Below are 12,983 nucleotides of genomic sequence, written 5' to 3' on the forward strand. Positions count from 1 at the left end.
TCACTGGCCCATGTGGGAATCGAACCGGTGGCCCTGTTGCTCAGATCTTGTGCTCTTAAGCCAACTCTTAACCAACTGAGCCACTCGGCCGGCCTGAAGGAGATATTTTAAATAGCAAGCAACCAGCTAGGCGCTCTGCTGCTGCCTCACGTCTATTTTCCCTTGTATCTTGCCTTCGATTGAATTGTTGGCAGCTACAGATGGACAGCAGAGAGTGAATGAAGGGAGTGGGGGCTTGGAACTGCTATAAGTGAAAATAAAGGGAGTTTCAGTGAGATAGGGTCTGGAAGAAAGGGCCGAATACTCTGGGACTGGAGAGTGCGTGTAAGCCTTTCCTCCATCCTACACTGCATTGTGGTTTTCAGGAAATATGTCAGCCACTGTAAGTCCCTACAAGCCTTGTCTTAGAAGAGAAAGTGGGTGGTCAGCACCTTTCTCATTGTCACCTCTACCTTCCCTAGATATGTGCAGGTGAAATTTGTCTGTATTCGGACCCAGTCAAACAGGAAGACAACACCAGAGGTGGATGTGTGCCCAGCCTACCTGCTCCTGCGGTACAATGAGAAACTGGATAGACTATTTATCAGTGAACTCAACACCCAGCATATACATGTGGACTCCAAAACCGCAGGTCCTGGAGGAGACACCGGTGACAAACCTCAGAGGACAATGTGCCTGCAGAAACCCCAGCCTGCGCAGCCCGCATTCAAGAAAGAGCCTAACAGGGCTGACAAGTGCCCAGTTGAACCATCATTTTGCTTAGAGAAGGTCCACGCGGTCTCAAAGCCAGAGCAAGAGGGCATCACTGCTTCGGACCTGGCCAAGATAGCAAAAGTGATGAAGAACTTTCTTAAGGTGGACGAGGGTTCCATGGCCTCTCTCAGTGTGGGCAACAGCCAAGACCTGGACCGGCTCAGCTTCCAGAGCAGCAAGATGAGCAACCTGTTCATCCGCTTTCCGGAAAACCTCTTGCTGCACCGGGTGGAGAACGCCCAGGGCCACATCCTGTATGCTTTCCTGGTGGAGAACAAGGAACGCGAGGGTCGAGTGGTACACTTTGCTGTGCTCAAGGCCGAGACAGCCACGTCTGTGGCCAAGATGCTGAGTATCTTCACAGAGTTCAACTCAGACTGGCCCAAGATCAAGGTGGTCTTCGTGGACCCATCCTTTGCTCATCGAGCCGTCCTGCAAGAGATCTTTCCGACTGCCCGCGTTCTCCTTTCCATCTACCACACCACCCGGCTCTTGGAGAAGAAGTTGCATCGTAGCTCAGCAGATCTGTCCTTTAAAAATCTCATGAAGGAGGCTCTGCGGGAGGCTGTGTTTGTCACGTCTGAAGCCAGCCTGCAAAATCTCTGTCAGATGTCCCAAGCCCTCCTGGACGAGGAACTCTTCAGCTTTCTGCAGGCCCACTGGTTCTCCTGTGAACTGCTGTGGTACATGCACGTCAGGAAGGGCCTGCACGCGTGTAACACCTACATGGACAGTCTAGACATCGTCACCAGCAAGGTGTCAAGCCTCTTTCGGGAACAGCAGTCCCTGCTGGACTGCATCCTCCGCTTTGTGGATTACATCGACTTCTTTAATACCAAAGGCGTGAAGAACTTGCCCACAGCTCCTTCCAAGTTAAAGAGAGCCCGGCCAGCAAGCATGCCACCCAAGTCCAAGAAGGCTTTTGGAATCTATGGAGGGAGCCTCACCAGGCTCCCTGTGAAAGAGACGCAGCCATATGCACAGCAGTTGGAGCTGCAGCAGCAGCCACCAGTGCAGCCTTCCCAGGGTGGCATGCTAGACACCTTGCACCAGAGTGGCTCTGAACTGGCCTATAAGCTGTGCTACAATGAGTGGGAGGTGGTACAGAACTCCACGCACCTGGTGGACATGGCTGGCCCCTCTGTGGATGTTCAGCTGCTAGAGGACTCTCACCAGGTTAGCAAAGATGGCTGTAGCTGCAGCTGTTCCTTTCAACAATGGTACCACCTGCCATGCCGGCACATTTTGGCCCTGCTGCACACCAGCCAGAAGCCCGTGGGTGAAACCATGGTGTGCCGCCGGTGGCAAAAGAGGTACCAGCACCTCCTGGGGCCCACTGGGGAGCTCCGGGATCCTGCTGTGGTCCCAAACACAGGCCAGCCTGGGAAGCAAGGACAGAACGACATGATTCAGGACCTAAGCAGGGAGCTAGCAAACCTGCTAATGCAGAGTGAGGGTGCAGAGCTGGAGGAGCGCTTTTCCACCCTGCGCAAGATTGTGGACATCTGGGCTGACCCGTACCAGCCACCTGAGCCTACTCCGCAGCCAGGGGACTTCCGGGATGTGGGCCACCTCCCTTTTCTCTGGGGAAAACAGGAGGAAGGGGAGGTACTCCCTCTTGCTGGAGCCACGATTCATGATTGAAGCCTTTGCGCTGGCGCATTGGACCACAGACCCCTCTCCCTGGAAGTCTGAGAGCTCACAGTGGGCAGGACACGCTAGGGGTCAGCATTTTAACCAGTGTCTTCCTAGGTAGGGCTAGGAAGATTGTTGCAATAGGGGGAATAGGACTGTGTAACAGTCCTTTGAACCTGCCCCTTTTCTGCCCTACCTTAGGCTTTCCTCGGGAGCCTCATTCATTGTTCAAGGCCAAAGTTGTCTCCGTGTTGAAAGGTCATTCCTCTCTCTCCCCCAACCCGTGAGATCAGATCTTATTCACTTTACAGAGAGGAACCCCTGCCCTGGGATAGGGTGAGACACAGTGGACCTGGTAAAAGGGCCTGTTTTCAGGGACAAAGGGAAGGAGGGTGATCCTTGGCTGTTTACAAAGAATCTGTTATTTGTATCTATTTTTATTCCTATTAAATAAAGTTGGGGTTTTTTTTTAATAAAATAAAAAAAGCAAGGGAAATGTGTGTTGCTTGAACAGGGAAGGAATCTCATGGGGGTTGTGAAGGAAAACAGAACCTGATGCCTCAAATTCAAGGATTTAACAATCCACCACTTACTTCATCCTCTTCCTACCAACCAAGCCTTCGACATTGATTTTAGGTTGCCTCATTTTCTAGCAGTGTTAGGCACACCCAGGGGAATGAGTCGCAGGAGACCAGAATTGGTCTATTAGAATTTGGTGTGTTTGAGCTGCAGAAGGTCAGGTTAGAAAAGACCATAACCTCCCCGAGTAAGAGGGGTGTGGAGTTTTATAGGGCGAGGTAAACAGGCTGTTCCTCTTCAATGCATCACAAGCAGGGAACAGGACAACATGGCTTCTAAAATAAGATGGTTTCTATTCAGCACATTCCAGGCGGTTTCTCCAGGCCTAAGGTGGTTTTGGCCTGTAGTGGAATTTTCTACTGAGTTCCGCTTTGTCCCTTTGGGTGCTGGGGGGGGGGGGGGGAGGAGGGTGCAGTTAAGCCATTTATCGCAACCTTTGCATATATTATGTAGATTTAAGCTGGATCCAGGACTGGGCCCCAAACAGATGCAAAACCTCTCTCAAATGACAGGGCCAGCACTGAGCCGAAGTGAATAGAAACCTTGAAACTGGTAAGTGCAGTAAATGTATAGGAAGCAGAATCATTAAGAGGCAAAGAAAGAAAAGAAAGCTTTCAAAAAGACCAGAGATCCAAACCTTAAAATAGAAGATTTAGTGCCACCATTATAATTCCCTGTCTTAAGCAGGAGGAGACCCAATAGACGGGGAGGGAAGAAGCCTGAATCTTAAGCCTCCACTGAGCCTGCAGCTTGCTGGGGGACTGTGGGGAGAAAGGCCCAGATTTTTTTTTTTTACCCCAGTTTCCTCATCTGCAAAAGTTATAGTGTGTTGGCCTCTTCTAGTCCCAGTTCCCCCCTAAATGTATAAAAACAGAACATTTTCGCTGCAGTTATAATCACCAACACTGACTTGTTGTCGCTACTTTGTAATCTTAATCATCTGGAGCCTGACAGCCACCCAACTTTCCAAAATGCCATCTTCAGGGGAACTGAGGTCAAAAGAAAGCAGTCTGCCTTCGTTCTTGGACTAGTTCAACATGACCGTAAGCCACAGTGCTATTCTGGATCTCTCTGTAAAACACTGGGAGGGGCTGGCTGGGCAACATCAAGCTCTCTCAAGGAGATCTGGATTTCCTCAGATCTAAGGGTTGCGCCCCTGACCCCTGAGCTAGCTAGAGTCAGAATTTGAGACCTGGGCCTCAGTTTCCCCAAGACAGAAGACGCAGTACAACTACACATGCGCCCTTTCCTGCCCGCCCCTCGCCCCGCCCCCGCGGGGCTTTGGAATTTGACCAGAAAAGAAAAAAATCATGAAACACTGCTTGCTATTTATTTTCATTTTTCGGCCTCTGGAGTTTCCATAGTATCACGCCCTTCCAGTCATCTCCGCAGATGGGAGGTTCCAGAGTTCCAGCCTCAGGACTCAGACTCGCCTGAAGGCAAGTGTCCTCAGGCTTTCATTGGTTACCGCCAGCCGAGCCCCTCGTAATCCTGGTAACAGCACCGCCCACGAATCGCGGGCCTACGATTGGTCCGCCCCCCAAAGACCTAACGCGATCTCCTCAGGCCATTGGCTCGAGTCACGGGAAGCTGGCGCCGCGGTTGGTGAGCTTAGAGGTCACTCAGAGTCAGATACTGGCTCAAATAGGGAGAAATGGCGACAGAGCCAGGCTGTGGGTGAGCTATTTTGGAAGGGGTGGAGATGTGACGACTACGATCAGCCCTGACACAGCTCCCAAAGGGGTGAGAGGTTGACTTATTTTCTGGCTCCGGCCGGACTCCGTATGGGATTGTCAGATATCAGCATTTCCCCACCCCGGCTAGAGGTGAGAGGTCAGAGGCCCTGCCCTCTCCCTGTCCCCGGTTTTTGGACCTCAGGTACTTTGAAAAGCAATCAAGGATCCCGAGCCAAAGACTCAGCGTCCCACTATTTACAGAATAATGGCGGGCAAGTCACTTACCCTCATTGAGCCTCAGTTTCTCATCTGTAAAATGGGGACAATAACTTGCTTTGGGGTCAAATAGAAAAAACATTGGATTGGAACTTTGCGGTTAATAAAGGAATTTATATAGAGGCAGAAGAAGCTATGCACGTTTGTTAATCCCCTTTTATGGTTGAAGAGATTGAGGCTCAGAGGGTGTCACTGATTTGCCCAAGATCACACAGCAATTTTGGGGCAATTGCTGTTCTCTTGTATGTATCAGGACTAAGTGAAAGAATGGATGCCAAGGAGTAATTTGTAAATATAAAGTTCTGTACGAATATTTGAAATGCTATTAAAAAAAAATAAAAGACTATGCAGCTCTGGCCTTCACACCTATTTAGATCTTATGGAACCAAATCTTTCCAAGACTGGCTTATCAGTTAGGTCTTAGCTCCAATGTCATCCTCCCTTCCCCCAGAAAGGACATCCCTGACCACCCTAGCTAAAATATCCCTCCCTCTCCCAGTTTACTCTCTACCTGTTACCCAGTTTTGTGGTCTTTGTAACCTTCATTATCTGATAGATCCTGTTTATTTGTTTACATATTTGTTGTATATTTTCCCTAGAGCAGTGCTGATACAGTAACTATTTAATAAATATTGTCTGGATGAATAATTGAAGAGTCAAATCCTACTATTTCCTTAAACCTCTGTTTCTTTCCATAGGCCCATCTTTGGAGCAAGAGCTTGGAACTACAGTCCAGCCTCAAGCCTCAACTTAGTTGGGGCTTGAGAGACTGAGAGGCTCCTGGACAGCAGCATTGCAGAGAAATAGTTTGACCTTGGCATCTAGACATCTCCCGTCTCCCCCATGGCCCTGACAATGCTGAATGAGCTCCTGATTGAGGACCCAAGCCCACCTGTGCTGCTCTACCAGGTTAGTAAGACTGCCAAGTTAGATACCCTCAACTATCAGAGCTGCTTTATGCAGAGCGTCTTTGCCCATTTCCCTGAGATCTTATTTATTCACCGGACCTATAATCCAAGGGGCAAGGTGTTATATACCTTCCTGGTAGATGGCCCACGGGTACAGCTGGAGGGTCATCTTGCCCGGGCAGTCTACTTCGCCATTCCTGCCAAGGAGGATGCTGAAGGCCTAGCCCAGATGTTCCAGGTGTTCAAGAAGTTTAACCCAGCCTGGGAGAGAGTCTGTACCATCCTAGTGGATCCCTACTTCCTCCCTCTGCCCACCCTAGCTATGGAGTTCCCCACAGCTGAGGTCCTGCCCTCAGCCTTCCACATCTGTAAGTTCCTCCAGGGCAAGTTCTATCAGCTTTCCCTCGAACAGCCTGTGGAGCGGGTGCTCCTGACGTCTCTGCAGAGCACAATGTGCTCGGCCACAGCTGGTAACCTGCGGAAATTGTACACACTCCTGAGCAATTGCATCCCCCCAGACCAGCTGCCCAAGCTCCACTCATACTGGCTGCTCAATGACCGCATCTGGCTGGCCCACCGCTGGAGGAGCCGAGCCGAGAGCAGCCGCTACTTCCAGGGCCTGGAGGTCACCACCCGAGTCCTCAGTCAGTTCTTTGGCACCACCCCATCTGTGGAACAAGGCATGACCTCCCTGCTCCGATACATGCAACAGAACTCTGGAGACAAGGCAAGCTTCAGCCTGGGCCTGAGTCCCCAGAGCAGCTGTGCCCCTTCAGACGTCAGCCCCCAAAGCCCCAAAGTGGAGCAGTTGGTAGAAGCCTGCATCCAACACTCCCTCAATACCATCTGCACAGGGCCAGCAGCCCAGCTTTGCCTGGGTGAGCTTGCCGTGGTCCAGAAATCCGTGCACCTCATTGGCTCTGGCTCGGAAAAGGTGAACATCCAGATCCTAGAGGACACCCATAGGGTGCAGCCCCAGCCCCCTGCCAGCTGCAGCTGCTACTTTAACCAGGCCTTCCACCTGCCATGCCGCCACATCCTAGCCATGCTCAGTGCCCGCCGCCAGGTGCTACAGCCCGACATGTTGCCGCCTCAGTGGACAGAAGGTTGTGCTGCCAGTCTGGACGACATCCTGGGCAGCAAATGGAGCGAGACTCTGGATAAACACTTGGCCGTGACTCTCCTCACTCAGGAGGTAGGTCAGCTCTTGCAGCACTGCAGCCAGGAGGAGTTTGAACGGCGGTATAGCACCCTGCGGGAACTGGCTGACAACTGGATCGGCCCCTACGAGCAGGTCCAACTGTGATTACCCTCAGTGCCCAGAGATGCTCATGCACATATACACACTCACATCCACCCCTGCACACACACTCACACTGTTGTATTTCTGTGAGCCCTCCTTCCAGGAAAGAAGGACAGGAGTCTTCTATTCTACTGCAGCCTGCTACCTACAATGCATCTAGTTCCCTAAGACAGAAGTCAGCAAACCTTCTCTGTAAAAAGGGCCCGACAGTAAATATTTTAGACTTTGCTGACCATATACAACCTGTTGTATATTCTTGGTTTTTTTTTTACTACCTTTTCAAGGTAAAAACCATTCTTAGTTCAAGGGCCTTACAAAAACAGGTGACCCCTGTTTCAAGATAAGAGATATAAAATCAAGGTCTGGGATAACAGCTTCCCCAGTCATGAGATGACTCACCTGACCCCCAGAGGAAGAGGCCCCCTCGGGAGGTGGTTGAGCCAGGTTCCCAGCCTTCTTACCCTACCCCCACCCCTCTCCCCATCCTGAGGTCATTAAAGTTGACTGTTGTCTACTCCAGCACTTGTCTAGTTTTTTGTCTTGTGGAAGGCACTTAGGAAATATCCTGGAAAGAATAGAGACTTTAGGGCAGTGGTTCTCAACCTGTGGGTCGCGACCCCTTTGGGGGTCGAACGACCCTTTCACAGGGGTCGCCTAAGACCATCGGAAAACAAAAAGATATTTACATAACGACTCATAACAGTAGCAAAATTACAGTTATAGAGTAGCAACGAAAATAATTTTATGGTTGGGGGTCACCACCACATGAGGAACTGTAATTAAGGGGTCGCGGCATTAGGAAGGTTGAGAACCGCTGCTTTAGAGTCTGATACTACCTGCATACCCTGGTTCCTTACCTGCCTGATTTTTGAGGTCTGGTCTGCCCTTTACTAGCTATGTCAGGCAAGTCACTTGTCTAAGCTCCAATTTGTTCATCTGTAAAAAAGGAGATCCTCACAGCTCTGGTAAGATTAAAGGAGAGTGGGTATGTCATGAGCCTGACACTCAGTGGGTGCTCAAGTAAGTGTTAATTTTCCTTTCTTGTCTATGCTCTCAGCAGGCTGGGAAAGGCAAGAGGAAAATTCACATTGCCTAGGGCTTTGTACAAGACATTTTGATCAAGTCCCCAAAACAATACTAAACAAGCCTCTACTCTCCAAGCAAGGCCCTCTATCTCAGGTAATTTTCATTGTAGCTACTCTGACAAGCCCTGTCTCCTGGCTTAGTGGTATCGGAAGAAATTTCCTGCAGTCTGGGCCCTGATGAAGGACTGGTATTCATCAGGGTGGCTCAATCACCCTAATCCCCATTCCTGCCATAGGCACCCCCCAACCTGTCTGCCCAAAAACCATACGGAGAAGCCACCCTATGTGTCTGGTGCTATTTCGTCCAGCTACAAGCAGGAGCCAGGAGGCTGGCCCCTCCTGGATATCACTAGGGGCATCTGCCCAGAGGTTGTATGGGCATGCGCCTGCTCCCACTGTGTCTCCTCCACAGCCCCCTCTGGCTCCGGATGGGCCATCATGAAAGCGTGAGCTGCCCGGATCAGGTCCTCTTCCCGCAGGCCTGGGACAGGCACGGTGGGGATGCCAGCGATCATCATGGCCAGGGTAAGGATGCAGATGTCAGGCTGAGAGCTGGCCTCCTTCCCTCCTGCCTCACAGGGCACTGGCAGAACCCCTGGTGACAGCCCACACAGCAGCAGGGGTCCAGGCCTGCTGGGGCCACCCAGGTGGGGAGCTCTGCTTCTGGAGCAGCCATCTTCCCAGCCCCAGCTCTCCGGCCGCCTCACGTGGCGGAATTTGTGGCAGTATCGGCCGTACTCCTTCTGCCGCAGTGTTTCCCAGCCAGCCCCCCCAGGGCAGCCCCTGGCTTCCGGCACTGCCAGCGCTGGGCCCCAGGCCTGGGCAACAGGTGCCACCTGCTCAGCCTTCTGGCTCAGTGGGCCTAGTCCACCAGAGGCCACCACCACTGGCTCTACAGGACTATAGAGGCCAAGAGACGAGCCTGGAGAAGCAGCCCCACCTGCAGAGACAGGAATGAGATGGAATGTTATTCTTGGTCTCTGAGGAGGCGGCCCTGAGGGGCAGGGCATAGGAGCAGAGCACTAGGAACTGGATCAATTAGGAGCAGCCCAAGAGGAATGTCTAGCGGTTGGGAACTAGGTTTTACTCATATCCACATCCCCGGTCCCCAACACTGAGTAAGCGATAGAGAAGTATTTGTTGAATGAATAAGTGAGCAAGTGGGTAGCTATTGGCAAGCGTTTGGGGAATGGCTTTTCTTGGGAAACAAGTGACGCCAGGGCCAGTCCCAAATGCCCAGCGCCAAGAAGCAAGTTCTCAGGGGAAGCTGTGGTACCCGCTCCAGTTCCAGGAGCCCCTCTCTCACCTTGGCTGGAAGACAGACGAACTGGTTGAGTTTGTGGAGACATAAAATAAGACATGGCTGGTCCCAAAGTCCCTGTTTGTAAGGGGACAGTCATCTGCCTCCTGTCCTACCCTAGTCACCCTTCTAGAATGTTACCTCATAGTCCCTCCCTTTTACACCTGGGAGACTGCACAGCATTGACCTGTTCATTCTAGAACTATATGACAATGGGATGGGGTTAGAAGAGTGCTGGACCAGGGCAGTCTAGGTTCTTGCCTTTACCTTCGGCATGTCACCTGGACAGTTTTGTTTCTTGATAAAATGGGGGTAATAACTGCCCACTACCTCAGCAGAATTTGTGAGGATTAAATGAGATTTGTATGGAAGCAAATGGTCAGAGATACAAATAATGGAGTCCGGGGCTTTGTGCCCTGTAGTAGGAGAGAAGGAATTCTCTGCATCCATTCATTTACCGTGGACCTGGACAAATACATTCCCATCTCTGGGCTTTGGTTTCCCATCTGCAAAATGAAATAGTTGGGTCTAGGGCACTGGTTCTCCCCCCTAGGCTGCACGTTAGATTCTCCTGGGAGCTTTTAGAAATCCTGATGTCCAGCCTCATCTCAGACCAATTAAATCAGAATCCCAGGGTCAGACCCAGTTATCAGTATTTTTCAAAGTTCCTCAAGTGATTATAATATGTGCCAAAGTTGAGACCTCTGTTCCAGGGAAATGCCTGTCAACCCTGGCTGTACTTAGAATCTCCAGGGGAGCTTTTACAAAAAGCAATGTCTAGACCTAATCCTCCAACAAATCTCGTGAGAGTCTCTGGAGAATCAGCACTTGGTAGCATCCCAGATAACTCTGACGAGTAGCCAGGCTAGGAACCACTGGTCTAGGTGATGTCTAAAATGTACTCTCTTCTCGGACCTGCTGACCCACAATGATTTCTCTCTCTTTTTTTTTTAGCTGAGCCATCCTGCCACCTGTTGGCAGCTCAGCTCAGGCCGGGACTCGAACCGCTGTTGCTCTGAGCGAGCTCTTAACCAACTGAGCCACTCAGCCAGTCCTATACAGTGATTTCTAAAAGTGCTCCTCACCAGCTTCAGGGGCAAGGAGACCCTCCAATGATCAGCATCAGCTGTGTTTATTTCTGGTCTTGGCTGTCGGCAGTATGGCCAGCTTCAGACCAGCCACAGCCCTGGGGCCACGACATGCTCCTGGGCCCTGCTCCAGGATGGCTGCAGGCCTTCATTCATACTTGCAGAAATCTTTAAGTCCTTTGGGCAGGTGGAGCCCATCAATAGCCAACCGGTGCACCACACTTCTCTGGATCACGAGGCGGCACAGAGTCTGCAGGGACGGCACTGTGGAAAGAAGGCTGTCAAAGGCGAACTGAACTGAGGGTGGGTCTAAGTCTGAGACCTAGAAGATCTACAGTAGGTCTGGGTCCTCCCACCTTTGTCGTTAACTTGGGCCATTCCCTTCTGCTCTCTGGGCCTCCCCTGCTTCACGGGGCTGTTCATGTGGTTGAGATAAGCGTCTCTTTCACAACACTTTCACAATGCTGCAGCCCTTTTTCTATAACACTCCCTTGGCCCTCAGCAGCTTCTGGGGGCAGGAATAGTGTCTGATTTCGCTGTGCAACTTGAGCCTCCCTCACAGGCCTGGCACAGAGAGGGTTCTAGTTCACGGAATTCATAAAATGGGATCAGAGGTCTAATTAAAGGGCTTACTAGAACTATAATGAATCAGGCCTCAGGATTAAGAAACTCTCAATCTGGGGTCTGTGATGCCTTTAAATTCGTATGCCCAAATCTGTGAGCAGGTATCTACTAAAAGAGCACACAAATCTCAAAGAGGCCCAGAATCTAAAATCAGTTTAGAATCCCAGCCCTAGTCAGGGGTCAGCAAACTGCGGCTGGCAAGTCACATGCGGCTCTTTGGGTACATACATATGGCTCTGAAGTAAAATTGAAAATGAAAATAAAACTATCATAGTTTCATTTATAAAATGTTTAAAGGATATTATTCACATAATGGTGATTTCATTTGTTTTATGGCTCTCGAATAATTTTTAAATTGTTGTGAGGGACAGGATTGGCTCTTCCGTTTCAAAAGTTTGCCGACCCCTGCCTGCCCTAGGTTAGTAAATACTGTCAAGCTAGAAGGCAACTTGGAGGGCATCCTAATCAATCACAGCCAAATGGGTAAACTGACGCCCAGAGCCAGGGAGGGACTTGTCCAAGATCACAAGCAGAGGCAGAATTTGAAGTCAGATTTCCCAACTTCTAAATTAACACCGGACAGACCAAGGCCATGCTACCTTGGAGGTAGCATGCTTGGAGGCCATGCTTAGGAGCCAGCAAGTTCCTGTCCCCACAGTGGGCCAGGAGGGGTCGCTGCCCAGGAGGTCGGATACCTACAGCCATACTCAAGCTGGACCAGGCGCACGCTCTTAGTGGAGGCAAACACGTCCACCACTGCGTAGAGGGGCTGGGCGGCTGGCAGCCCCCGGGCGCTGGGGCCCATGTCCTCGCCGTTGATGACAATGTGCATGTCGGCCGTACCGTCCCGGCGTGGGCAGAAGAGAACGCCCAGGCGGCTACGGCGCGCGGTCGGAGGCAGCACATTCAGCTCATAGAGCTGGTCCAAGAGGTGGCTGTAGAGCCCTGGCCGACTGCGGCCCACCAGGCGGTCGCGGGGAATGCGAAACTGCTCAATGCACAGATACGGTTCCACCAGGAGGGCTGGGGAGCGGCTGGGGGCCACTGCCTCTGCCTCTGGGCGGCTCTCCCGGGGCACGCGGTTGTGATGGCGCGTGATGGCGAAGACCCAGGTGTGGCCGAGGCTGACCAGGTCGGGCAGCGAAAACTCAGGCACGGCGGCCAGACTGGCAGGGTCTAGCGCAGTCAGGCCGAGGCGCAGGTGGCCGCACCAGCCTAACTCTTTCTCCTCGATCTCCACCAGGAATACCTGGCCTGGGGCCAGCGGCTCGCGACTGAAGCACACGCCGTGGGCGAAGCTTTCCACGCGTGTGGCCCGTGTCCCGGAGGGGTCCACGCGGATGTTGGCACCGTGCACCGGGTGGAAGCGGGTGGGAGGGGGCTCGGGGCGCACGAGTCCCCAGGGCGCACCTAGTTCCACGGGGTCGAAGACAGCAGCCATCTCCCCGCCACGAGTCAGGCCCGCGGGCGCCGGGGACTATTTTGGGCTGCAAGCTCAGAAGGTGACCGCCGGGGCACCATGTAAGGTATTTCCCACCGGATTCCCTTCCCCGAGGCTCTGCCCGGGGGTCCTAGCGCCGCTTGCTTAGCCATCCCGCTTAGAACAGGGCTCCCCGGGGGCTGGGGGATCCTGGCCATCCCCATCTGGGTCATCTGATCCGGGTCACCCAGAATATGAACTACGAGGCCCGCGGCCCCTGACAGGGCGTGGACAGCTCCGCCACCGCCCCTTCTTTCCCCCGGGTGCGCAGAGACG

At 52.2% G+C, this 12,983-nt stretch overlaps 4 protein-coding genes across 10 annotated transcripts in view; 2 read left to right on the plus strand and 2 right to left on the minus strand.

Moving 5' to 3' along the window:
* The window catches only part of ZSWIM3 (zinc finger SWIM-type containing 3), a 26,215-nt gene extending 23,331 nt beyond the window's left edge, over nucleotides 1–2,884 (plus strand). For 2 of the 3 annotated variants that reach the window (XM_019636893.1, XM_019636895.1), the window contains exon 2: nucleotides 462–2,873. In XM_019636893.1, the coding sequence (XP_019492438.1) occupies nucleotides 462–2,397 (1,936 nt within the window). In that variant the 3' untranslated portion in view covers nucleotides 2,398–2,873. Of the gene's footprint in view, nucleotides 1–461 lie in introns of all 3 variants that reach the window. The other variant, XM_019636892.1, reaches the window with a different exon arrangement.
* A 778-nt stretch (nucleotides 2,885–3,662) lies between these two features.
* On the plus strand, nucleotides 3,663–7,769 carry ZSWIM1 (zinc finger SWIM-type containing 1). Of its 5 annotated transcripts, XM_019637015.1 has the most exons (3): nucleotides 3,663–4,010; nucleotides 4,323–4,710; nucleotides 5,618–7,769. In XM_019637015.1, exon 3 carries the CDS (start codon nucleotides 5,763–5,765, stop codon nucleotides 7,131–7,133), a length of 1,371 nt encoding a protein of 456 aa, XP_019492560.1. In that variant the 5' UTR covers nucleotides 3,663–4,010; nucleotides 4,323–4,710; nucleotides 5,618–5,762; the 3' UTR covers nucleotides 7,134–7,769. The 5 variants fall into 5 exon arrangements, with proteins under 5 accessions (XP_019492560.1, XP_019492563.1, XP_019492562.1 ...); XM_019637018.1 differs by lacking the exon at nucleotides 3,663–4,010 and having other exon boundaries at nucleotides 4,296–4,845; XM_019637017.1 differs by lacking the exon at nucleotides 3,663–4,010 and having other exon boundaries at nucleotides 4,296–4,793.
* A 728-nt stretch (nucleotides 7,770–8,497) lies between these two features.
* On the minus strand, nucleotides 8,498–10,461 carry SPATA25 (spermatogenesis associated 25). Its single transcript, XM_019637021.1, has one exon. The coding sequence runs from the start codon at nucleotides 9,223–9,225 to the stop codon at nucleotides 8,524–8,526; it is 702 nt and encodes a 233-aa protein (XP_019492566.1). The 5' UTR covers nucleotides 9,226–10,461; the 3' UTR covers nucleotides 8,498–8,523.
* A 30-nt stretch (nucleotides 10,462–10,491) lies between these two features.
* NEURL2 (neuralized E3 ubiquitin protein ligase 2) lies at nucleotides 10,492–12,970 on the minus strand. Its single transcript, XM_019637020.1, has 2 exons — nucleotides 11,927–12,970; nucleotides 10,492–10,867 (listed from the first exon to the last, which is right to left on the minus strand). The coding sequence occupies exons 1-2, from the start codon at nucleotides 12,666–12,668 to the stop codon at nucleotides 10,752–10,754; spliced, it is 858 nt and encodes a 285-aa protein (XP_019492565.1). The 5' UTR covers nucleotides 12,669–12,970; the 3' UTR covers nucleotides 10,492–10,751.
* Nucleotides 12,971–12,983: the final 13 nt, after the last annotated feature.

This window comes from Hipposideros armiger, unplaced genomic scaffold (assembly GCF_001890085.2).
Source record: "Hipposideros armiger isolate ML-2016 unplaced genomic scaffold, ASM189008v1 scaffold_31, whole genome shotgun sequence".
In the NCBI taxonomy this organism is placed as follows: domain Eukaryota; kingdom Metazoa; phylum Chordata; class Mammalia; order Chiroptera; family Hipposideridae; genus Hipposideros; species Hipposideros armiger.

Excerpts from the sequence above, each read along its gene's own strand:
- ZSWIM1 (XM_019637015.1), top strand. The coding sequence starts at position 5,763 with ATGGCCCTGACAATGCTGAATGAGCTCCTGATTGAGGACCCAAGCCCA.
- SPATA25 (XM_019637021.1), bottom strand. The coding sequence starts at position 9,225 with ATGCCCTGCCCCTCAGGGCCGCCTCCTCAGAGACCAAGAATAACATTC.
- NEURL2 (XM_019637020.1), bottom strand. The coding sequence starts at position 12,668 with ATGGCTGCTGTCTTCGACCCCGTGGAACTAGGTGCGCCCTGGGGACTC. Across the intron at positions 10,868-11,926 it reads GGTCCAGCTTGAGTATGGCT|TGCCGTCCCTGCAGACTCTG; the intron begins GTAGGTATCCGA and ends TTCTTTCCACAG.